This window comes from Nesoenas mayeri (genome assembly GCF_963082525.1).
Source record: "Nesoenas mayeri genome assembly, chromosome: 19".
In the NCBI taxonomy this organism is placed as follows: Eukaryota; Metazoa; Chordata; class Aves; order Columbiformes; family Columbidae; genus Nesoenas; species Nesoenas mayeri.
In genome coordinates this window covers 2,920,886-2,945,039 of record NC_137568.1, presented here as the reverse complement: position 1 = coordinate 2,945,039, position 24,154 = coordinate 2,920,886, and the positions used below count along the sequence as shown (strand labels likewise).

The 24,154-nt window shown below is 50.3% G+C and overlaps 2 protein-coding genes across 2 annotated transcripts; both read left to right on the top strand.

Annotated features, from left to right (window-relative positions):
- Positions 1–3,001: 3,001 nt before the first annotated feature.
- Positions 3,002–7,728, top strand: OTOP2 (otopetrin 2; the record flags this gene model as incomplete). Its single annotated transcript, XM_080356554.1, has 6 exons — positions 3,002–3,407; positions 3,945–4,081; positions 4,723–4,781; positions 5,450–5,583; positions 6,032–6,918; positions 7,558–7,728. The coding sequence occupies 6 exons, from the start codon at positions 3,002–3,004 to the stop codon at positions 7,726–7,728; spliced, it is 1,794 nt and encodes a 597-aa protein (XP_080212680.1).
- A 7,505-nt stretch (positions 7,729–15,233) lies between these two features.
- Positions 15,234–20,983, top strand: OTOP3 (otopetrin 3; the record flags this gene model as incomplete). The annotated part of the gene is made up of 6 exons (XM_080356508.1): positions 15,234–15,624; positions 16,723–16,859; positions 17,618–17,676; positions 18,362–18,480; positions 19,133–20,064; positions 20,813–20,983. 6 exons carry the CDS (start codon positions 15,234–15,236, stop codon positions 20,981–20,983), a joined length of 1,809 nt encoding a protein of 602 aa, XP_080212634.1.
- Positions 20,984–24,154: the final 3,171 nt, after the last annotated feature.

The following is a 24,154-nucleotide window of genomic DNA, read 5'->3' as shown; positions in this document are numbered from 1 at the left end:
GGCTCAGTACTTCTACTACAATATAAGAAATGATGCGGTTTGAGGCAGTTACAGGTAACATACTGCTGGATCCATCTTCACATGCTTTGCCGTGCAAGAATCGGGAGGGAAGAATCAAAAGGAATTGGCCACTAACATCTTCAAAACAGCCCCAAAAGAAGTGATCATACACATAATAAGCATTTAAGCTTCAGAACTCCTTGCCTGAGCGTATTAAGGATGTCAAATTTTTTAAAGGTTTCAAAAAGTTATTGGAAAAGCTTCTGTTTTCCAGAAAGCATTGGAAACACCTGTCAGAATTCCAGGGGATCTAGATGATACTCATATGGTTTAAGTAGTTCTGCGAAGAGCAGGGAGTTGGACTTGATGATCCTTATGAGTCCCTTCTGACTTGAGATACTCTGTTCTATGATGTGCATGAAGAACAGTGTCTGACCTCCAGTGTTTTTCCTGCTGACACAGAATTTCTGGCTGTGTGAGCCCTTGGGGAGCTGGATGGCCCCAGGCGACGCCTCCAGCGCGGGATTCCCGGGCCCTGGGCACCCTCTGCTGCCGGGAGGGATGGAGCTGAGCCTGGACATGAGCCAAAGCTCAGGCTGCCGCTTATTTTTGTAAGCAAAAAAAAGTCCCAAGGCAGCAGGGTGGCCCCAGCGCTCTCCCAGGTGCACCCATGCAAGCTGCGGTGATTAACCCCTGGGTGACCGACACTGAGTCACCATCCCAGCTGCCTGGGGACACTAAGTGCCCCAGAGGGAGGGTCTGGTCCCTCTGCTCCTCCTCCAGTTTGCTGACATCGGCAGATTCATACTCACCTGCTCAGGCCCCCTGGGCAAGTCTTGGCAGGATGTATAATACTAAACATCGAGGTATTTGACGCTGGGATCCTTCAAGGTGAAAAGCAGCATCATAACATCTGCAATACATTAGCGAGGTTATTTGATGATTCTTGTTTTATTACTAATTAAGCTTGTTATGCTGTATGGTGGCTCCTGGGAGCATTGCCCAAGGCAGTAAATGCTTTTTCCTCTCTTGCTGGCTGTTAAGGACAAAAGAGGGAGGATAAACCCGTGCATTTAGCCCAGGGCGATCCTGAACCTCTGGCCTCTGCAAAACACCACAATTACCAGCTCAGAGGGGTCTGGGCCTCCCCTGGGAAAAGCGACAGACTGAGCAGAGATCAGCCCCTCAGCCCAAAGAGGATCCACGGCTCAGCAGAGCCAGCACTGCTGGTGGCAGCCAGCTGGTGGCAGCAGGGGACAGACACACGAAGGTCTCCCTGGGCTGCAGAGTCCATCCTGAGCTCTGCATCATCATCCCACATACTTCAGGTTGATGCTGTTCCTGTGGGACAATGCTGTAAGAAGGAGCACAGGTGTGAGCAGGCAGGAATGGGATGGAGAAACACGCAGCAAACTGCCCCAGCGCTGTGCTTGCCCTGGAGAAGGCAAGTGGCAGGGACATCTCCAAAAGAGGCATCCTTGTGAAGGAGTAAAACTTGTCCCCATCCACCCAGAACTGCCCTGGAACTCCCTATCTCCCCGCACCGAAGTATAACAGCTGGGGTAAAATGGGTCTTGAGCAAAAGCTCTTCCCTTGCCTTGGCAAATGCTTAAATCCCACCACACTTTGTAACACGGCTTCCTTCTCTTTGGAAGGAGAGAAGTTAAGCTCCTGAGGGCTAGAGAAAGGTGATCCCACCCTGAAAAGCTAAAGGCAGTGCATCAGCAAAGGGGAACATGGATTCCAGGCCCCAAATCCTGCCCTGCCCTAGTGCTAAACCTCCCTCATTGTTGCCACCATTGCTGGGAAAATATTGAGCTGTGCAGGGCACTGAATAGATACAAGTGCAAATTTCTTTCTTTTCCTCGAAAACATTCCAGCTTACTGGTACAGGATGAGGCACAATATTTATTGTGTTCAGTTAAGCAGAAAGCCAAGCCTAAAATCATCAGCAAAGATAAGTTCATCACCTATATCATTTTCTTTCAAGGGAAAAGGTCTCATGTGTGTAGGGAGATGGGTTTGATGGGGTGATTTTGCTCTGTGGTGACCGTGACCCTACGACCGAGTGGTTTGTGCCATGCTTAGCAGTGTTGTCAATGCATGCCTTTCCTGGGTAAATAACCCTTATCTCCTCATCTCTCTCGTGCTTCCCCAAAATCAGCTATTGCACAAAATGGATCACACGAGTTTCTCTGAGAAGTCCGTGAAGCGCTGCTGTCAGCTCCAGGCATGGTGTAAATCACAGAGCCATCATCCCAACGGGTATAAGTTCTCCGGCTGATAAGCTGCAGCAACAGAGAAATTTCTCCGACAGCCTGGCAAGAGTGGATATTTGGATCCCAGGCAGCAAACAGGTTGGTGGAATAGCTTTGTTTGAGCAGTTACTTTACTTTGTTTCAAGCTTTTCATTGAGAATCAATGCAATCCCAAGCTTGGCACAGGTCAGGGGCTTTAGAAGGAATGACAGTGGAAACAGCTCACATCCTTCTTGCCAAGACTCGTGTAAGTCATGATGTGATGATGTTCCGGAGTCTCCCAGGGCTTTCTTAGCTTTCAGTGGCCGGTTCCTTAGCCAGGACGCATGACGTTTTCTCAGAATGTTTAGTGGCTGACATTTAGAAATCAAACCACACTGGCCGTTTGCCCCAGGATATTTGATCCTGTGAGTGTTTTGCTGGTGCTTTTCCCATATCTTTCATCAATAAACACCTAAACGTTGTGTGGCAAATTAGGCACGCTTTGTTAAACTGACGTGGGATCTCCCCAAGCAAAAGCATCTTAAGCAAGAACACAGCCTTCAGGGAACCAGGAAGAGAAGGGTTGAGTATAAGCTCATTCCTTGTCTCAGCCTTCCCCATTCCTCTGATCAGTCCCCTCCTCCCCATCACATATCTTGCTTTGGTCCAGCCCTGGACTCTTCCAAATGAAGCGCTGCCCTCTCGTTCATGAGGCTCTTCTCCCAACAGCATCAACCCTCAGCTAAGGCATTAGCTGAACCATGACCGACGAGCCTGTGCGGAAGGACAGCGAGGTCCGACGCCTCAGCTCCAGCATGGGCTGCGGACACAAGGATGACAAAGCCAGCCTGGCCTCCAGTCAGATCGCGTCTTTCAGTCCCCAGCCTCATCGCCCCCCCTCGGCTCCTGCCTCCAAGGAGGTGTGGAAGAAAGGCGGCCGCATGTTCTCCATCCTGCTGGCCGTGCATTTAGCCCTGCTGGCCTGCACGCTGGTGAGCAGCGGGGCTTTTGAGAAGATCGCCGTGCACGATTATGATGTCTTCTTCCTGCTGACCGTCCTGATGCTGATAGTCATCGCGTGGATCATCTTCTACCTCGCCAGCACCTCCCGCTGCCCAGACGCCATTCCCTGCAGAGACTCCCACGCTGGGCCTGTCTGGCTGAGAGGTAGGAGATCACGGGGGATAGGGCTGGAGGCGAGATGTGGGGTAGACAGTTCACGTGGGCACCAGTTCTTGCAAGAAGGGAAACAGCAACCACCTGGGGCAGAGTTTTCTCCTATGCTGGGCACAGCACCATGCCCTGCTTGGGAAGGTTTGATTGAAAATCCCTTCCTGACAAAATCATTCATAGAATAGTTTTGGGTTGGAAGGGACCTGCAAAGCTCATCCAGTCCCACCTCTGCCATGAGCAGAGACCAGAGCCCCATCCAGCCTGGCCTGGGATGTCTCTAGGGATGGGGCATCCACCACCTCTCTGGGCAAACTGGGCCAGTGTCTTACCACCCTCAGCGTAAAAAATTTCTTCCTCATGTCTAGTCTATTGTATGATTCTGTTGGTACCAAGATAACTTGGAAATTTGGGAGAGGAAAAATGGAGGTAGAAGCAAAGCCTCTCCACGGCAATAGTTCCTCTTCTTCCCCTCATCTATCTGCACTATGTGCACACACCTGTCCAACCACAGGTATTTTGGTTCCTCAACAGGAGGCCTGATCCTGTTCGCCATTTTCAGCCTTGTCATGGACGTGTTCAAAATAGGATATTACTCGAGCTTCTACAGCTGCCTGTCAGCAATCAAAATAATCTACCCCATTGTGCAAGCAATATTCGTGGTCGTCCAGGTGAGATGGTTGTGCTCCGTTTTGGGGAGGGGTAGAGAGACAGAGCCAGCAGGTGAAGGAGCTCTGATCTCATGGACACAGTTCAACTCAGCAACAGGGTTAACTTGCCCCCACCCGGCCCCACAAATATCTTCTCCCTGCAACCACAACTTCCAGCTGTAGCAACTCACTTTAAGGCATCGATTTAAACTTGTTCCCATCCTGTGACATTTTGGCCTATGCTAGGATGGCTTGTTACAAATTCTAAGCAGCTTCCACTCAGCCAGGTCTCCTTTCCCATGAAGAACAGAAAGGGAGAAGGACAGTCAAGGCAGGGACTGACTTGCAGTTTGAAGTTCCTACACAGAGGACACTTGCTCTGGGTCAATAACAAAGAGGGAAGAGGCTAAAAAGGGAGAACTTAGATGGGAACAGAGGCTGGGCACAGACAGAGGAATTGCAGTGGGACAGGGCAGGAGGAGCAAAGAACCAACAGAACCACATCCAGCAAATGGTCAGGATCATGGGCTAGTAGGCTGGGCCCAGATAGACCCAAGTGAAAGATGCTCCAGCTTGCTCTCTGCTGAGCAGGGAGATCCCTACTTCAGAATTATGTGATTTGCTTTCTTGGAAATAACAATTTATCCTCTTGCCACTGCCAGACATACTTCCTGTGGATGTCTGCCAAAGACTGCGTCCATGTCCACCTGAACGTCACCAGGTGAGCACTGCTGCTCTTCCAGTCTCACTGGTCCAGCAGACCTGGACCACTGCAAAACCGCTGCATTCCCTCACACAGCTGGGGTGCAGGGGGATAACCACATCTCCCTTAGTGCTGGCCCAAACTGAACCTGCTGAGCCTCCAGCCAGCGTTAGATCCCAGCTCAAGCAGTTGAGGTTTATGATCTATGTATCTAGTAGGTTTGGGATTCAATTCAAGAATACAAGCATTACTCAAAGCCGATTAGTGTTAAACAAATAATTAGCATTAAATAAAATTATTCATAGCTGACTTTGACTTCCCTGGGGAAGACAATGATGCAGGGGACAAGCTTCAGGCTAAAATAATATCTTGTCCGCTTTTGCAAGGCTGGATCTATGGGAGACCAACCCAGACCTATTATTTTATTCACTATTGAGAAGCTCTTCCAAAACCACAACAAGAGGAATCAGGCCTTGCTAATTCTCATGAGCATGAACAAAAACCAGTAAGATAGTGAAGGCAGCAAAGCAAGGGTCAGGATTTCTAGGCTCAACCACCAGAGTCCTTGCACCACTTCAGGCAGCTCCCACAGTCCCTGTGAGCACACGCACACCCCTAACATGGATCAGAGCAACACAGCCCAGAGCCATTGCTTTAATCTCACAAACCTTCTCCTTTTTCTGCAGGTGCGGCCTGATGCTGACACTGACTACAAACTTAGCAGTGTGGATGTCGGCTGTGACAGATGAGTCTGTTCACAAAGCGCATTCAAAGTTCAGGAAAAACGTGACAGAAGAACTTTTCAGATGGCTCCTGAAAGGTAATCTGCCCGCTTGTGAAGCCATCTGGTCCAGGGGGGAGCCCGAGAGGTAGAAACTATCCTGCAAGTCAGGTTTTAACCCTTTTCAGAAGGGCTATCTAGAGCTGCAGGTTCCTTTAACAGAGCTGGTATGATAAAAGCTAGGTTTTAGTGTTCATTTTGTAACCGGTACCACAGAGGAGTCAAAAAGGTGGAAGAGCCTGTACAAATGGGATGGGAATGAAGAAGAAAAGGAAAAAAGAGAGATTTAACTTGTCACTTCTTCAGAAAGAACACGAGCACCAGAAAGCTGAGGTTGAAGTGTCCTTGTTTTCAAAGTGGTCACATATTCTTCTGTCCTTGGTCTTGTTTTTCACTGACCTCAAGTACCTACTTCTTCAGGGCTGCTAGGAATTGCTGCCTCCTTGTTTTGATGTCACTGCATTTACATGTTTCTGTCTTGTTTCAGTGGGAATGAGAAGTAGCTCAGCCGACGAGTGCAACTGCAACAGCCAAATCTGCCAGGTCTTCAATAATGGCTACTTTTGGCTGTACCCCTTTAACATTGAGTACAGTCTCTTTGCCTCTGCCATGGTCTATGTCATGTGGAAGAACGTTGGACGCTTCATAGACCACCATTCCCACCACATTCACCGCCTGAAGTTCAGGCTCTTCCAAAGGACCTTCTTTGTAGGCATCGTGTTGGGCCTCATCATTCTGGTGAGTGGTTTGGGAGTCCTTATTCTTTATGAGGTGCAGATAAATTCCAGCACTGAATCCAGCAAGAAGAGCCAAGCTCTCTCCATGTACTACATCTTCAACATTGTCTGCCTGGGCCTGATGTCTCTTGTCTGCATTGGTGGCTCTGTCATCTACCGCTTTGACAAGAGAGACATGGATCGGCACAAGAACCCAACCAGGACCTTGGACGTAGCCCTGCTGATGGGTTCAGCCTTGGGGCAATACGCCATTTCTTACTACTCCATTGTGGCCATCGTAGCCAGCACACCAAGGGACGCTGTCAGTGCGCTCAACCTCACCTATGCCCTCCTAATGATTGCCCAGCACACCTTCCAGAACATCTTCATTATCGAAGGCCTTCATCGGCAACCCCCCAAGGAAGACCACAGGCGCGATTCTCACCAGAAGGATCTCTATGGACTCACCTTTGCCAACATCAACGCAGTGTCCCTCCGCGTGCCCGACAGCGGCAGCACCTTGGCCTCCACCACTGCCTCTGGAGCTGAAGGCATCCATCCTTCTGACTTCATAAGGTCCCTCACTGCCCCCAAGATGAACTGGAGGAGGAAGTTCTTACGGGAGATCTCCATGTTCCTCCTGCTGAGCAATATCATAGTGAGTACATCCAAGGAGAAGAGTTTGCCAGGGTGGGGGAGAGAAAAGCAAGAAAAATTTGGTAGTGTTGGGTTAACAGTTGGACTTTATGATCTTAAAGGTCTTTTCCAACCTAAATGATTCTATGATAAGAAACATAGGTTACATCTGCACCTCCAAAGAAGCCAAGCACATTATGTCTCTAGAGACCCTCCAAATCCCCAGCTAGTCAGTCACATCATGTCCTCAAACTGATTTGACACATAAGCTCACAAAGAAGAGCTGACAGCCCCCCTGCAGATACACAAGCTGGTTGGGCTTCTGAGCTCAGAGTGCACAACTGAGCCTGGGGAGGCCAGACTGCTGCCAGCTCAGCCCTACCCACATGTCCTCCACCCAAAGAACCCAAACAGGCCAGGTTCACACTGACACACAACGTGATCGAGCTCTAGTGCTTCAGCACTTGCTCCAAGCCCGTTTCTGAGAATGAATCAGGGATGAGGGTACAACACCAGATCATACTTGATCTCAGTGTAAACACAAGCTCCTGGCAAAGGTCCCATGTTCAGAAGGTCGCTCTTTTCCCATCTCTCAGCAGCTGTGATTGCAGGTGCCCACACCTTTCTCACTGCAGTGTTACTCTCCCTTCTCCTCAAACAGCTCTGGATCATGCCAGCGTTTGGTGCCCGGCCCCAGTTTGACAACGACACAGAACTGAACTTCTACGGCGATTCCATGTGGCCGGCCATCGTGGACATCTGCCTGCCCTTTGGGATCTTCTACCGAATGCACGCAGTGGCCAGTTTGTTGGAGGTCTACATCATGTCCTAAAGAACTGTCTCAAAAGGAAGATGAGATCCTCCTCAACCCATCCATCTTCTTCCTACCCCAGGGCTGAGAGACTGCACAGATGTCCTGAGGGGTCCCTGGCACTGCCTGAATCATGTCCCCTTGCAGTGCTGGGGTATTTATGAACTGCCAGTGATGATCATCCAAACATAGTCCAGATTTTATTTTTGCTACTTGTGTGTGGATGTGCATGTGTGTGTCTGAAGTTCTTAAAGCTTAAAAGAAAGAAGATAAAAAAAAAAGAAGGTGTCCAGAGTAGGATAATGGTAATTACCCTTGATTCAGGCAGAGACTCACCTTCCTTCCAAAAAGCCTGTCACCCTGTGCCATGACGTCCTCTCCAGTGGGTGCTCAGCATGCTCGGACGGTCCGTGCCCATCTGTGTGCAGAGATATGGTGGGTGCGAGGGGCTAACGCAGGCGTGGAAGGCAATGAAAGGAAAACCACTTCATCTGGTATGGCCAGTTGGAAATCACTCCCCTGCAGAGATGTGAAAAACAAAACCAGTGACCACCGAAGGCTTTGGGAAATGTTTTAGTCTTTCCTCTCTGTATTGCTCATTTATACTGGCCACTCTGACCCTGGCCTGCACCAGACCCCGCTGTTTCCCTTGCTCGCCAGGGAGGTGTCACTGCAGCCTCCTCCTGCAGAGGAGCAGGTTGTCCCCATGGGGAGCTGCGCACATGGTCCTGGGCAGCCCTGGCACGGGATGCCTCCAGGCACACTTTTTTCCACAGTTTTCCTGAATCAGTGCTAAAGAGCCATAAAGATTGTATGGGCAATACAGTCTGGGGAATGATGAAGAGATTTATCTTAATCTTTTTTTAAGAATGATTTTTTTTAAAAAAATATGAAAATTTTTGTATGCAAAATTATTTATTGATTTCTCTAACACTGAACTGCTGAAGGGACTTTCTGTGCCCTGCGACACAGAAATCAACCCAATGCCACAGCCCATTTGACGTCCCACACCCTGAAGGGATGTTTGTTCTGCACCCCACAGCCGGTATGGGCTCTGAGGCTGTGAGCACAGCCCCGGCACCCAGCACCCCCACACATGGGGGTCCCAAAACAGGCTCCTGGGTGCCTGAAGCTCTCCATGAACCACAGAATGGTTGAGGGGGCTTTCAGAGCAGGACTCCTGGGCTCCAGAAGGTAGAAATGGGCCCTTCTGCCGCATCCAGAGTCCAAGGGGAGCCTCAGAAATCCCACCCCATCCGGGGGGGTGTGCATGCCAAAATCGCACAGCTGAGCTTTGTCTGTACCCTGAGACAAGTAACTGTTCCAATAAAGGGTTTGTTGTTTCATCGGGTTTATCGTTCCAATAAAAAACACTGTAGAAAATCACAATACTCGAAACAGAGTGATGCGATTTTCCAGCCAATGGCCCAGACTGCCAGCCCAGAATCACAGGCTGGTTGGGGTTGAAGGGACCTCTGTAGATCATCCACTCCAATGCACCTGCCAGAGCAGGTTCAGCAGCACAGAACACACAGGAAAGAGCCCAGGTTCACGCATGTTGGACCATCTTTCTCTCCCAAAACCAGAAGGGACCAGCGCCTCTGGCTGGTCTACACCAGCCTGTTTGCCAGCGCCTTTCTCTGGGGCAAGCAGAATATGGGGTAAATCCTGTTTCCCCTGTCCCCGAGGATCACACTGATCCAGCCCCTCCAAGATGGCTCGATCCTTCCCAGGAGCCTCTCCCAGCCCCACCGACCCAGCCAAGGCCTGCCTCGATTATCCCCATTGATCTGGTAAAGATGCAATCTCTCCCTAGAAACCTTACCTTTCACAAAACAAAAGCCTTATTAATTTGAACTGCAGGAACCACAGATTAAGTCAGAAAAAGAGACGTAAACGGTGCACAGACGTCAGCTTTACGTACACTTCTAGACATTGTTTCAGCCCAAGCTGCTGAGCTTGGACAGGGGCAGAGAGTGATTCTAATCAGCTGGTCTGTTCCTGGGGGGCAGGCTGGGTTTTCCTCCCACGCGCTCTTGGTGATGCCTGGTCCCAGGTCCCCAGGGCTGGCTGCACCCAGTCAAGGCAGAGCTCAAACGGCTCTTCTGTTCTGGACAGAGAGCATTTCTGGGGCTAAATAAACTCACCATGGGTTCAAGGAGAAGCCCACGACGGCACAAGCAGCACCGATACAGGCAATAATCCCAAATCAACCTCTCTGGGGTGGTGGCGCAGCAAGAACCACAACATTCAACCATGAGCCACCACATCAGCACCAAAACACTCTGGAGAGAGCACAAGCTCTTCAAGGGCCCCTTGCGAATTGGTGGTACCTGCCACACACCCCACAGCCCAGATAAACTGGGGAACATCTCTCCCTGATGGAAAGTTTCATGGGAGTTCATGTTACCCAAACACAGAGTATCTGAGGAACGTGAAGGGGTCCTGCAAGACAAGACTCACTTGGTCCTTTGTACACATGTCTGCATGCCGGATCCTGCAGAAAATCACCGCTGCTAGCTCCATCTTCCACACTGGGAAAGAGGGAAACTGAGGCACGGGGGCTGTGTGAACAGAAAGCCTGTATCAAAGCAGAGAATGAGGCTGAGCCCCGAGGCCACTGGCAGAGTCCTGCTGACTGATCCTGCCATTGCATCAGTTATGGAGCAGAGATCAGATCTGCATCAGGGGACAGGAAACGGGGAGAACAACGTGCCTCAGGGTGACTGTTTAAATGGCAGCTGTTGCAAATGAACAGCTACAGGAAGCAAAGGGCTGCCCTGAGGCGCTTTTGTCTTGCCAGGGGCATTGAGTTTTGCTGGCTTTGGTCTAAAAGCTGCCTTGGCCTGCCTGGGTGCTGAGGACTCTGCAGGGGTTTGGTGGGAGCACTGGAACCCACCGATAAAAACGGCTCATCGGGGGATGCCCGGGTGAAGAGCCCAGCTCTGGGCAAGCTCAGGGAGTACCAGCCCTGCAGATCAGGGCTCAAGCCACTGCACAAGTGCCAAAAAGGTCCCAATCCAGACTCCAGCCTGAGGCACGTGGTGCCGGAGCCAGCGAGCGAGAGCAGCAGGAAGGGGAAGAGTCAAAGAGAAGGAGATCAGATAACACTGCTCAGAAAAAAAACAGTGAAGTCCACAGCCAAGGCCAGAACTGAATCACCATCGCACTGCTACCAGGGTTCCGCATCCCTTTCTCTGCTTCTTAATCATCTGTTATTTGAGGGCGAGTTTTATTTGAGAAAAAAAAAGCAGCACCTTTTATCTGCGTGATTTGCTCTGAGGTGTGTCAGGGACAGGGAAAGAAGCCAAGTTAATTATTACCTGTCACTGCAGCAGCTGGAAAGCGGATGCATCGAGGAGGTCACAAGGCTGGAGATGAGGGACAGGTTTGCAGCACAAGGCACAGCCTGTGAGCGGGACCAGCTCCGGACTGCGCTGGGGCCAGGGCAGGAGCTGCTGATGGAGGAGGCACTTCCCAGGGACCCAGGCAGTGGTCCCCTCCCTGGAGACATCCCAGGCCAGGCTGGACGGGGCTCTGAGCACCCTGAGCTGGTGAAGACGTCCCTGCTCATGGCAGGGGGGGCATTGGATGAGCTTTGAAGGTCCCTTCAACCCAAACCATTCTGTGATTCTAAGGAGCAACTCAACGTTGGCAGGAGGTCAGAGGAACCTGTGCCAAGGGCTGGCATGGAAAATTATAACAATGCTTCACGAGTGGAGCCAACATATACCCATGGAGCCTGCCTGCTCCCTGCGGCAAAGCGAGGGATTGGGGTGCCGGGGCACAGCTGACCCTTGCTCACGTTGGACGAGGCTGCTCTCTGAAGTCACCCTAAAATCTGCTCAGTCACCGGCCCGCAGGAGACGTCACCGATGCAGTTATCGGTGGCGAAGAAGGAAGGGTGTGGGCCAGCCAAGGAGTCGCAGGGCATTCCTCCGGCAGCCTTTGCGCAAATACAGCAGCCAGGCACAAACCTCTTCCCTCCCTGGGTCCTGTTTACAGATCCGCTTAGCCCAGCCTGGGTGTTATTACTGCTAAGTGCACAGATAACACCATCAATATGCACACTGCTGATAGCAGAGGGGCAAACAGCGCTCCCAACGCTCAGCAGCTTTTGCTCAGGTCCTAAGTGAAGGCAGCTCCTCAGGGCAGAGCAGGACAGTGATTTGTGTGATTGATCCAATTAGTTCAACTCATCCCTCTCTGCCCCTTCTCCTGCATGTTTACTTACTTAATGACTTGAATCTATTGACACAAGTTTAACCACGTTAAACAGCTGCTCTTCTTCAGCATTAAGGCAAAATTAGGGGGATTAACCAGTCTCCCAGGGCTTTACAGCTCCTCTGGATTCAATCCCAGCTCCAAAGCCAGGAGAGGGCAAGTCAGGCCAGGAAGGATGCCTCATCTTTGCAGCCCAGATGCACAGTCCCATCGGCAAAACCACTGGGGCACAGCAGGCCTCAGCTTTTTATTTCAGACCCATCTTTAGAGGAAAAACCTCCAGTTTCACTCAAACTTATTTACCTCAAGATATGTTCAGACTCCAGGCTTCCATTTCTCAGGTTTGCAGTCATCAAATTTAGAACCACGTGCACCAAAAACCAGCCAGGTTTGTTAGCATCTCACATGTAAACCGCTGGCTTTGTTCAATGAAGATGCTGCCAAATAGCTTTGGGAGATGTCTGTTGCCCCTAAACTCTAGAATGGGGTCTGGAGAAGAGCCAAGAGCCCCAAGGAGATCCTGATTGTACCCAGGGGACCCCAGAGCACCACCATGAGGTGCAGGGACATGATCCTCCAAGCAGGCTGGAGATGTTGATGCTTTGGGAGAAGGCAGAAAAAATCTAGCCACGGGCACTGATGAAAACCTGCCCAGATCAAAGCATCCGGGCTCCCCGACAGCAGCGCAAGGGTTTGGTCAGACATTAAACACGACTGTTTTGCTGGCAGACGGTAAGTTCGGTGGCTGCACTGACACACACCGGGCGTTCTCGCCTGGGAGCAATGGGCCCCTTTCGCTCTTGTTTTCCGTCCTTTTCGTCACATCCCCACGCACGATAACCTGTGCTCCCCCACCCACTCCTACCCCATATCAGCTTCTTGGGAAGTGTTTCATACGTCTGAGCTCCCAGCTCACCTGTTTGCCAGTGGCAAGAAGCCCAGGGCTCAGGGGTTCATCCCGGGACACGCAGACAGCTCCTCTCCTTCCATGGACAGGTCCAGCCCCTCCTCATGGACCCTCTGTGCTCAGCAGCTCAGCCAGGAATGCCAAATCCCCATTGCCAGACACGAAACCAGGGAGGTCGGCTCAGCAGAGAGTCCTAAGACAGGAATGAGTTTGCCCTGAAATGGGAAAGGGAACAGGGACAGCGCAGCTTGGAGCAGGAGCATCCCTGACCCTGCACGGCTGTGCCTGTGGGGTTTGCATGTGAGGGTCTGTCTCTAAAATCGGCATTAACAGGTCACAGCTATCACCGCCAATAGAAACAACCTTTCTGCCAGAAGTGCATCAAATTAGCATCATCCCTGCACTTGGGCTGAGCCGTGACTTTTGCCTTTAGGGTCTTTGGGTATCTGCGCCCTGGATAAAGGCACAAAGTAATGGCCTACTCGAGGAAAATAAAAATCTTAGTGTCTACCTAAAAACAAGGGAGTGGGGAACTCAAGTGGATTTTAGCCAAAACAGTGTGGCTAAGCACTCCCAGCACAAGCCTGTGCCAGGAGATTAGCTCTAGGCTCACCTGGGCCATGGCACAAATTAGTCACCGCAGCTTGTGGTTTTACCAGTTGGCACATCCTGTGCCGAGGCCGTTGACATGGGGCAACCCAGCGGGTGTATAAAGGAGCTGATCCCCATTGGCTGCCCTTGGCAGGGCCGAGAGCTTCTCACCGAGTAATTAATGCAATGACAATAATAGACCCAAAGTAAACAAGGTGGAAGGGAAGGAAAAAAAAAAAAAAGAAATCAATGGGCCGAGAGCAGAGGCCACATTCACATTCACATCCAGTGGGGAGCAGTCCTGGCGGCTCGTGCCATTGGGAAGACTCACATGCATCCTGGTGACGCTCCGGCGAGGGGTTTGAACGTCGGCTGTGACCGGAGCTGTGTCGGCAGCTGCTCCCACACGCCGGGCAGCAGGAGAGCGAGAGGTAAGAGCCGCGGCTCGGGGTCCGGGGTCTGGGGTCCAGGGGTGTGAGCAGCCCAGGCTGCGCACTCAGGTACCCCCGATGCAGCCTGGATGTGTTTACATCTGATCCTTCTGATTTTACTGCCTCTCCCCTCCCTGCCCCGAGCCCAAAGCGGAGGAGTTATGGCCCTGGGAGATGGGAGGGTATTTGCTCCTGCACTACTAAGTTAGGAGAGTTTCGGAGGCAAATAGGGAAGATTTTAGGATCAATTTCTATTAAGAGAAGTGCACTGAATCCACAGAGACCAAAGGGAGACTGAGCACCTCAGTGCACATGCAAAGGAAGAGGGAAGAACTAAAATTTCAACCCTTTCTCAGACAATTTCTCCCCCAAAACAATTACACATAACTCCCCCACCCTCAAAAACACCTCAGGGCTCTGCTTTCACTCCAGCCACCCCCCACCACAGCCAGAGTCACTCTCTGGAGTGAAAACACTTTTCCAGGTACTGAGTCTACAGAGAGGCTGATCTCTCCCGCTTGCTGCACACGAGCAAGGAGATTTCTCTCATAGGCAACATGGTTCTACCAAGATTTTTCCAAAAGCTTGATAGAAAAGCTCCCAGGCTCTCTGTGTCTATTGGGTCAATCCCTCAGACTCCTCTGCATCACTATGCTCCTGGCTCTGTGCTTTTTCCTCTTTGCTACAAGTAGAAAAGAAAGAAAACCAGGTTTTAACTTAGTTCCAGTCTCAGCCCGCCTGGGTGGGAGGCTGGATCTTTTCCCAGCAGCTTGGATCAAAACCTACAGACCCTCTTTTAATTCTCTCCAGCTCTGCTACCACTTGTACAACCACACAAGGAACGTGGTGCAACTCTCACAGCTCCAAAACACACAGAAGAGGTTGGACCCATCAACCAAAATCAAACAGCTTTGAATTTCAGAGCAGATCTGAGCTTGCTCTGTATTTCCACCTAACCCTTGCAGCAAAGGGACCGGAGGGAGCCCGAATCCAGGGCTGTGCGCAGAGGACGTGTGAAAGGTGAGGATGGGAACAGTTTGGACCCAACAGCTCCCAGTTCTGGTGGGGTCGGGCAGAGACTTCGGATCCCCATTTGGACACAGGTGTCGCTGGACAGGTTTTGGCAGAAGGGCCTTTTCCCAGTGCCCGCAATGACTCTGCCCAACGGGAATTTTTTAATGCCTAATCTGGGCTAAACACTAATCTCTTTTCCTCCGCATCCAGCTGTCAGAGAGGGAAGGGGAAGCCACAAAGGGAGGTCACCCCACAAGTGGCTTTTACCGCAGAGAACATATCAGCACATCCCCAAAGACCTTTTTACTTTTAACCTCCCTTTTGTTCAATGCACCAGGTGACCCCTGGGTTGACAAGCCATGTCAGGCAACAGAGCCCCGAGACAGAAGCCCTGCCACCACTGCAAGCGCAGGTCGGCCTCGGCCCCACCAGGCATCTCCATGATCCACTACGAGAAGTCCTGGCTCTACCGCCACTGCTCCTCGGTGCAGCAGGGGGACAGGCAGGCTCAGAAAGCCGGGCAGCTCTTCTCCGGGCTGCTGGCCATGAACGTGGTGTTTCTGGGTAGCGCCTTCATCAGCAGCATGATCTTCAACCACGAGGCCATCACGCTGGCAGACGTCTGGGTCTTGCTCTCCATCCTCAAGGTCTTATGCGTGTGCTGGATCATCTACTACCTGCTGGGCACCCGCCGGCAGCTGCACGCCGTGGTGTACCGGGACTCCCACGCTGGGCCCATCTGGATTCGGGGTAAGTTCTGCTTTATTTTATCATCTCGTGCTTTTCCCAGTGCTTGATAGTTAAGATAAAATTCTTTCCTCAATAGTAGAAGAGCAGATGCAGGTAAACTGTAGTTAGGATGTAGGAGATGTGTAGGTTGCAGTCAGATTGTAATTAGGTGTACAGGAGGTTCCCAGTGCCCTCCCAGTTTGCAGGGTGAGGCTGAGGGAAATCAGAGGCACAGTGGAGGCCACAAAGGAGAACCACAGCAAGCGGGAAAATCTTGAACTTGGTTTCCCTTGAGCCCCCAGTGCAACCTCCCCCTGCGGTCCCTTCACAAAGCACAGCCCAGGCATCTCCCAGCATGGTCAGGAAGGTTCTAGGCATGGCCACTTTGCAAAGTGAGAGGACAACGACCATGTTTACCCTCCAAGGGCGTCCGTGGCCCCAGGCCACCCTCATTCATCCCTGTTTAACGTCACAACTGTCCTGTTTCCAGGGGAAGAAACCGGCCCGTGAGTCACATCCCAGTGACACGAAAGTTTTCCTGGGAGACTTCCCATAGGTAGTTGCCCCACTTGGTGAAACGGCGCTTCCCCAAGCGGCCCTGCTGCTGGTCTGTTATAGAGTTCCTAATTAGCATGTGGTCTCGTTAACTGAGCACAAAGAATTAAAGGGAAGAAAGCTGCAAGGTGCTCAAGCACCTAGAGCTGCAGGGAGGTGTCAAAGGTGAAATGAAAAACCATTCGAGGGTCCCAGCTGCTGCAGGCGGTGCTGCCAAAAGCCCCAGCGGAGCTGCGTTCAGCTCAGCTTTTCTCCACAAGGCAGAAACCATCACCTGCCATCAGCTTATCTCTGTCACTCCACACTGCACACAAAATGCCAAAAACCCTCTTCCCACAAGAAAACACCTGGTATCATGTCAACACCTTAAACCAGCCAAAGCACCCAGGTTGAGGAATCAGGCTCCTCTTTGTCCCCTTCTCTCAAAATCGTGACACTTCCAAAGGGAAAGGCCTCCAACTCCACTTGAATCCAAGCAGCGCCAGGTCCACAGTCCCCAGCCAGACCCAGATGCTCCACAGACGCGCCTTTGTTTATTTACTGGTGCTTTTGCTGTTTGCCCAGGGTCAGTGCTGCTGTTCGGCAGTTTGAGCATCCTCCTGAACGTGTTCCAGATCAGCTACAGCGCGATTCTCATCGAGTGCAAATCCGGAGTGGATATTGTGTTTCCCAGTATTGAAATTATTTTTATTTGTGCCCAGGTACTATTTTTTATCCCTCTGGAAATTCGTTCGTTCTCTCTGTCCCATTCCTGGGACCCCGAGGGTTGTAGGGTGGGAATTTGGGAGATTTGGGAAAGCGGGTGCACGTGAGGCATTCTCACGAGCATTAATGGCATTAAAGCATCACACGCCATTTCAAATACCACCCACACTCCTTGCGTGCCAGATTGAGAAACAAAGTAGTAAGATTTAGAAATAAATCATTCTAGCAATAACTGACATACTGTAGGATACAGATGATTTTGTTTTGAAGCACCAAAGTAGGGAGAGAGAGAATTTCAGATTTTACCAGAGAGGTGCTTGTGCACCAGTCTGAGTCCCAGCATCTCTATTTGCTAATGCATCTCCCCACCAAAATCCTTGGCCCACAAGAGTATTTCACACCATTTCCAGCTTGTTACTCCAATACCAACCCACCCCTTGCCAGAGCCAGAGCCATATTCAAAATGTAAACAGCCCCCCTCACTGCAGCAAATACCCCCATAAATATACACATAAGGCAGAGAAAAGCAGATGTGGAGCTCCCATGGCGTCAGGCACAGGCGCACACATGCCATGGCCTCGCGGGGGTGCCGGCACACGCCTCGGCTCGGGATGCAGGTGCTCACACGCCCCTGCAAGCCGGCACTTTGCTCCTGCTCGCACCCGTGCTGCTCCCCCGCCTGTCCCTTCGCACGGCGCGGACGGCAGGCTGCCAGCGCCACCGCACTCACGTCCTTATCGCTATCCATTTGCAGGCTTTTTTCCTGTGGCATCACTCGAAGGACTGCATTCAAGTCCAGCACAACTTGACCAGGTATGAAGAGGGGTTAAAAGCTGCCCTCTGCTCTAAAGAAACTCTTCCTTGCTGTCTGCTTGTGATCTCCCTTATTTCCGCTAGGTCTTCACCTGATCTCACACAGACTCTATGTTGTGCATCACAAGAACCAAGCTATGACTTGACCAGATCCATCCTCCTCCCTGGTCTCACCAGCTTCTTCCTCTTTCCACTTGTGCCTTGGACCACTACAAAGCTTGTCGCTCCCTCCCAACCCAAATACCTTCCCCCCACACAGCTCAGGGAACAATTATTTGCCTGGAGGATGAGGTGGGGTTACCTCTCTGCTTCTATCACTGTGAGATGTCTCAGCCTTCCCTCCCTCAACTGCATGCAGACTTGGGCTGGTCAGAGCTCTTCGTCATAGGATTTAGTTTTCACATGGTCCCGCAAGAAGGTCGATGATGCTTATGTGTCCCTTCCAACTTGAGATATTCTATGATTCTGTGACCAATAAGCCTGCTCCTTTGCAAACAGCCAAGTGGGAACACATTCGGTCACATTTGTGCGTGCAAAGTCACCCACTGATGCCCCTGCGCACATACGCACTGTGTTTGCACACACCCGTGTGTGGGTCAGCAAACAGCAAAGGGCAGGTGGACACATAGGTCATCAACGATCTCCACAGTCAACACACTAGAGAAGTGTCCTTCTCTTCTCGCAGGTGTGGGCTGATGCTCACTATAGCCACCAACCTCCTGCTCTGGCTCTCGGCCGTCACCAACGACACCATCCACATGGAGATCGAGTCTCAGCTGCGCGAGGTGGAGCAGCGATTCACAGGCAAGGCTCCTGTTTCACATCTCTTTGGGTGAGGCTAACATAGATGATTTCTCTGGGGAGGAAACAATTCTTAATCTCCACGATTCAGATATCACAACCAATTCTCCCAAATACTGTGACTTCCCTATTATTGGAGGTTGTCTTGAGAAAAGGGGCTGCAAGGGGAGAACATCTTCACATGGAGGGGGAGGACTTGATATGAAACCTTGGAACTGAGGGCTCGAAAAGGAAAAGCCCACCATAAATTAATGTTCTTGCTCACATGTACCTGTCAACTGCAAACAAAAGATTGTCAGACTAGAAGAGACTCACAGAATTGCTGTGCTTTACTTTCTGAGGATACAGAAAAACAAAGTACGGGCAAACTGATATTCCAAGGGTAGAGATAGAGGAGGCTTCACTGTGAAGGAAGGGGTGTCCCTCATCCAGCACCTATGGCGTTGACCAGGAGTACTAAGTATTTGGGAAAAGACATTTGCTAAACCCTGTTGCTCAGAATCCTTGAGGACTGAGTGGCAATCACTTCCTACTGATCGTAGTTTCTGCGATACACAGACAAATGTTGTGTCTGCACACAAGAAACTCCCAAAGATAGCCACGAAATCCGGGCCATCTCCCTCATAATTGTTGCTTTCCTCTTCTCATGCTCCAGGCAACCAGACTAGTTCATGCACATGCCCAAACAAAACCATCTGCAAAGTCTTCCAGAAGGGCTACATCCTGCTCTACCCCTTCAACACCGAGTACTGCCTCATCTGCTGCTCCATGCTCTATGTTATATGGAAGAACGTGGGGAGACGCCTCAGCCACCCGCACATCCCTCACGTCAAGCCTAATTTCAGGCTCCAGGGGGTTGTCTTCGGGCCACTGCTGGGTGCCACATCTGTCATCATCGGGATCTGCGTCTTCATGATCTACCAGATCCAGGCCACCGGCTCAGTCCCCAACATCCAGGCCTTCGTGATGTATTATTCCTACTATATTGTGCTCCTGCCTGTGATGAGCGTGGGCGCAGTGATTGGAACGGTCATCCACGCCTTGGAAAAAAAGGAGCTGGACACACTGAAGAACCCAACCCGCAGCCTGGATGTGATCCTGTTGATGGGAGCGGCCCTCGGCCAAATCGGCATGTGCTACTTCTCCATCGTTGCCATTGTGGCCACTAACGCCAGGGACCTGTTAAACAGTCTCATCCTGTCCTATTCTGTCCTCCTCATCTTTCAGAACATCACCCAAAACATCTTCATCATTGATGGGCTTCACCGGCAGCCTGTCACAGCAGCAGCTGAGGCCAGACACACAGGACGCACCGGGCAGCGTGGATTGGCTTCGGAGCTACCTGAAGAAGCAGAAACCACGGCAAGCAGCAGATGGGAACGCACACAGACCTCTCCCGACAAAGTGGAGGAAGTTAAAGAAGAGCGGCCTCAGGAAGGGCACAGCCAGAGACGCGTGAGCGTGCTGGAGCTGGGACAGGAGATCCGGAAAGTTTCGCTGTCCTATATCCATAACTACTCTCACCTGAGTTGGAAGAGAAGAGTATTAAGAGAGATCTCATTCTTCTTGGTTTTGTGCAACATCATAGTAAGTATTGTTCTCTCTGGCACACCGCAGTTTGGCTGAGTCATTATGACCCGTGACACACACGTGCTTTCTTCCTTTGTCTTGGGTTACTACTCCAGATGAGAAATCTTTGCCCACCAAGGTTGAACATACTGGTGGGGCAAGTCAAGACTGTTTCTTCTGTTAATATTCCAAAATCGCATAATTATAAGGTCACCCTTTTAACCTAAGAGTCAAATACAGCTACATTTCCTGAGCACAGGAAGGAGACAGCTAATAAATCCTCATGTGCCGAAATTTTAGCCTCTGAAAAAGTTATCAGACTCATTAAGGGTGTTTCATAAGATAGGTGGAGAAGCAGGAGGCACAGCAGTGAGTCTTTGTAAACATGAGTCTCCAGGATTGAAACTCACCCAATAAAGTACACTGTGCTCTGGGATCTTGAATCGACGTGGATTTTCAGCACAGCCTTAATCCAGTAAAGACAAATTGGCCAAGGAACCAGTGAAATTCTGTAGAAAGATGAAGCTGGCTGGGGCACAACGGGGCCATCGTTAGGTTTCCAGGAATTTCATGGAGTTTGACTTACAATAAGGAAGTTTTTGTAAGCAACTAAATGGGAGATTTTCCTTCTCTTCTCTGGCAGGGAGTCTCCTGTGATACTCTTGCAATATTCCTGCAACCACTTGAGCCAGTGCAGAGATTAGAGCACAGGTAGGAGACAGCTTGTCATCCTCTGACTGCTCTTTTTTTCCTTACCCTTCCTCAGCTCTGGGTCATGCCCACCTTTGGGGCTCACCCCGTCTTTGAGAATGGACTGGAAAAGTCATTTTATGGCTACTCCACCTGGTTTGCCATCGTGAACTTCGGCCTCCCGCTGAGCGTGTTCTACCGAATGCACTCTGTCGGGGGACTCGTGGAGATCTACGCCACAGCCTGAACCAAACCGACTCCCCACCCCACAGCCTGGGGTGAAACAATGATGCTGAACAAAGACACAGTAAGCAGCAGACATGCACATGGAAGCTTTTAAGCTGTTTTCCCCTCCGGCTTCTGCTTTGACTTCTCCTTGCACAACATCTCTGTGAGTTTCAGAAGAAAAGGAGGTCGCTTTATATTATCATTTTTTCTCCATAGAGAGTAGACTCAAAGCCCTTTAACAGGCTCACTGCTCCAAGGGAACATGCACACTGGTATTTCTCTACCGGCAATCTACCAGTGGATGCTGTGTGGTAGCCAGTGGGACTTTACTATCTCCTATTGAAATTTTGCAAATAAAAGAGTACAAGAGCAGCCTTCAACAAAAGCAATTAAAAAAAAAAAGAGGACCTACACTCCACAGAACTTTAAACATTCACAGTCCAGGACCACCAGCCCCAGCACCGCTCACCATCCCACCATCCTGCAGCACAGAAGAGACTGATCGGTACCAGCTGGTCCAGAAGCACCCACAGCCATTCAGAAACAAACCAAATGCAGACTTTTCATGTGTAATTTTCAGTAATACATTGGTAGTTGCTCTAATGGTCAGAACAAGGACTACTTTCTGTTTGTTCCTGGTGCTGACATCCGGCACATGAACTTGAGTGAGTGCTGTAGAAGCCCGGCGTGCCAGGCTCCTGCAGCTCTCAGGACTGAGGAGCAGGACAGGCCTCTAGCCCTGCACCGGTTCAGTGCATCTTTTCTCATTATCGAAAAATAGAAGCTATAATGTTACATTGCCTTGCTCAGAATAAACACTGTTTCTCCTCACAGAGCCTCAGGTGAGCAGCACTCAAGAAGTACTCTGGCTGATCTTTACTTGGCCTGACTCGTGCAGGATGTTCTCACCAGGGTGTACCAGCAAAGGTCCCAACGTTGCAGACAGAGCTGGTTCAAAATAGAGCTCCTGCCCACTCTGCCTCCCCCCTCCAGCACCAGGATCCTCACCGCTGCTCTGTACGTGCACAAACATTTTGCAAGGCGCACCGAGCGTCAGGGAACAGGGGTGCAGAGCGCGGCGCCTGCCCAAAAACCCATCAGTACCTGTTCCGTAGGAGACGCTTTGTGAGCACACGGAGAGCAAGGGGGCTTGTGACTGTGGGTCCCAAATATAGAGCCTGATGAATGGAAATAAAGAGATTTAATTTTCATGCGTTATCTTGTGAAATCTCTGGGCTTGCTCTGCTCTCAAAGTCAACTGACATTGACTTACACCACTCTTGTGTTCAGAGGTTGAGATTTACAGGCAGGACCTGTTTTATAATCAATCCATTTTTTGCTATCAAAATCTTTCATAGCTCTTAAGCGAGGCCAAAGTAGCATGGTACAAAAGGCATCTAATTATTGCTTCTGTTTCCCTATTATTCCAATCCCAGAAATGGTGTGGGCTTACAATCAGAGCCTATTTACAGTGTTTCTGATCCCCTAAAAAAAAAAAAAAAAAAAAAAAATTAAAAAAAATATATATATCAAACTCCCCCAGACCAGTAACAGTGACGAGAGGCAGAAACTCCTGACCACACACATCCCACTGCCTTTGTGATTCAGCCTTCAGGCAATGACAGCACATTTATGTGAAACTAAAAGTGAGAATGATTGCACGAGCATGAACTTTGCCCAGTAAGTGTTTTTATACTTAGGCCTGTGTCAACAAAAATATGTCATGAGAAATAACAGCTGGATAAATTAGGCTCCAATAAAGTTAATAATTATTCTCATTTCACAGTTTGTACCAAGGGATCTACGGGAGATCCATGCCAAGGTCCAGCCCTTTCAAATGATGAACAGATCTCAAACCTCCTTCCTAGTTATTGCCAGCCTGGGGAGAAGCAATGATACACTTCATGGGTGAACCCATGGCCTGGATTTTATCTGTGGTATAACAGATAAAACACTGTTCAAGTTACTGAGCTGCCACTGAGCAGGTGACTTTCGAAGTCTCCCATCGAGTTATAAATACCAAGTCCTGCATATACTGCACACGTATGGACTGAAAAAGAAGTCATCTTGTGATTCTTGATGGTGAGCAGGATGGAGGCCGCTACCTTTGATGATGTCTCATGTCCTAGGCACAGAAACAGTCAAAACCACACAATTCAAGCTCATTTTCCAGAGTCCAATCTTCATTTCTGATTACAAAAAATAACCGCACACTGCAGAGGAAGCCAGCACTCAGTCTCCTAGTAGCACAAATCAACCCAGCATAATACAAACAAGATTATAAACCTCTCAGGGGAAAAAAAAATAAGCAACGAATTGCATGTTTCAGATAATCTTTATCTTTCTCTCTGTAAGTAAGCAAATAGTTTACAGTGCAAGTTGATTTCCACAGAGCAAGGATCAGACTCCAAACACCAAGAAACAAACAGAAAGGTTTCCAGAGGAACTCACAAAGAAACAAAGCAGAAAAGAGAGGACAGAAGAGATCATGAGAACCAGCAGATCTGTGGGAGGGAAGAGGTAACTGCATGGGACATGGGATGCCCCACTCCAGCTGAGGTGCAAGTGCCATACAATCAGAGGCTGGCCCCACCAAATCACATTTTTATAGACAAGAGAGATTGCAGGTAGAACAGAGACCTCACCCTGTTCACGTCTGAACAGAGACGGGGTCAGGATGGGAGTCATGCCAGACGGCAAAGTGGGTTGTATGCAGGGAAGGAGGCTGGTGGGCTGGATGGTTGCGGCAGGTGGGGGACTAACCTCTCTCTACTTCATATATTTCTTACCCTTCAGAAAACCATTCAGGCTTTATTTCAGCTTTCTAATGGCCTGGGACTTCAGTCCAGTTTCAGTATCCAAAGGACAACAACTCCAACTACAACCCAGCAGTACTCTTGAGCAGCGCTCTGCCTAGGAGAGCATGGTACTGTTGCAATCACTCCAGCCTCAAAACTTCAGGGCCTCTCACATTTCACTGTCTAAAGACCACACAGGTCTAAGCTGCCTCTCCCAGCAGAAAAAAAACATTTGACTCAAACCCCAGGATGTCTCCACCTACTCATGCGCAAGCCCACGCTGCTGAACCGAGACAGCAGCAGTGGGTCTCCAACCAGTTCTGGTTCTGGCTTCCCAGGCTCCGCACGCTTGGGACCCAATACATTCAAGATCTGTTAACTTGATCACTAGC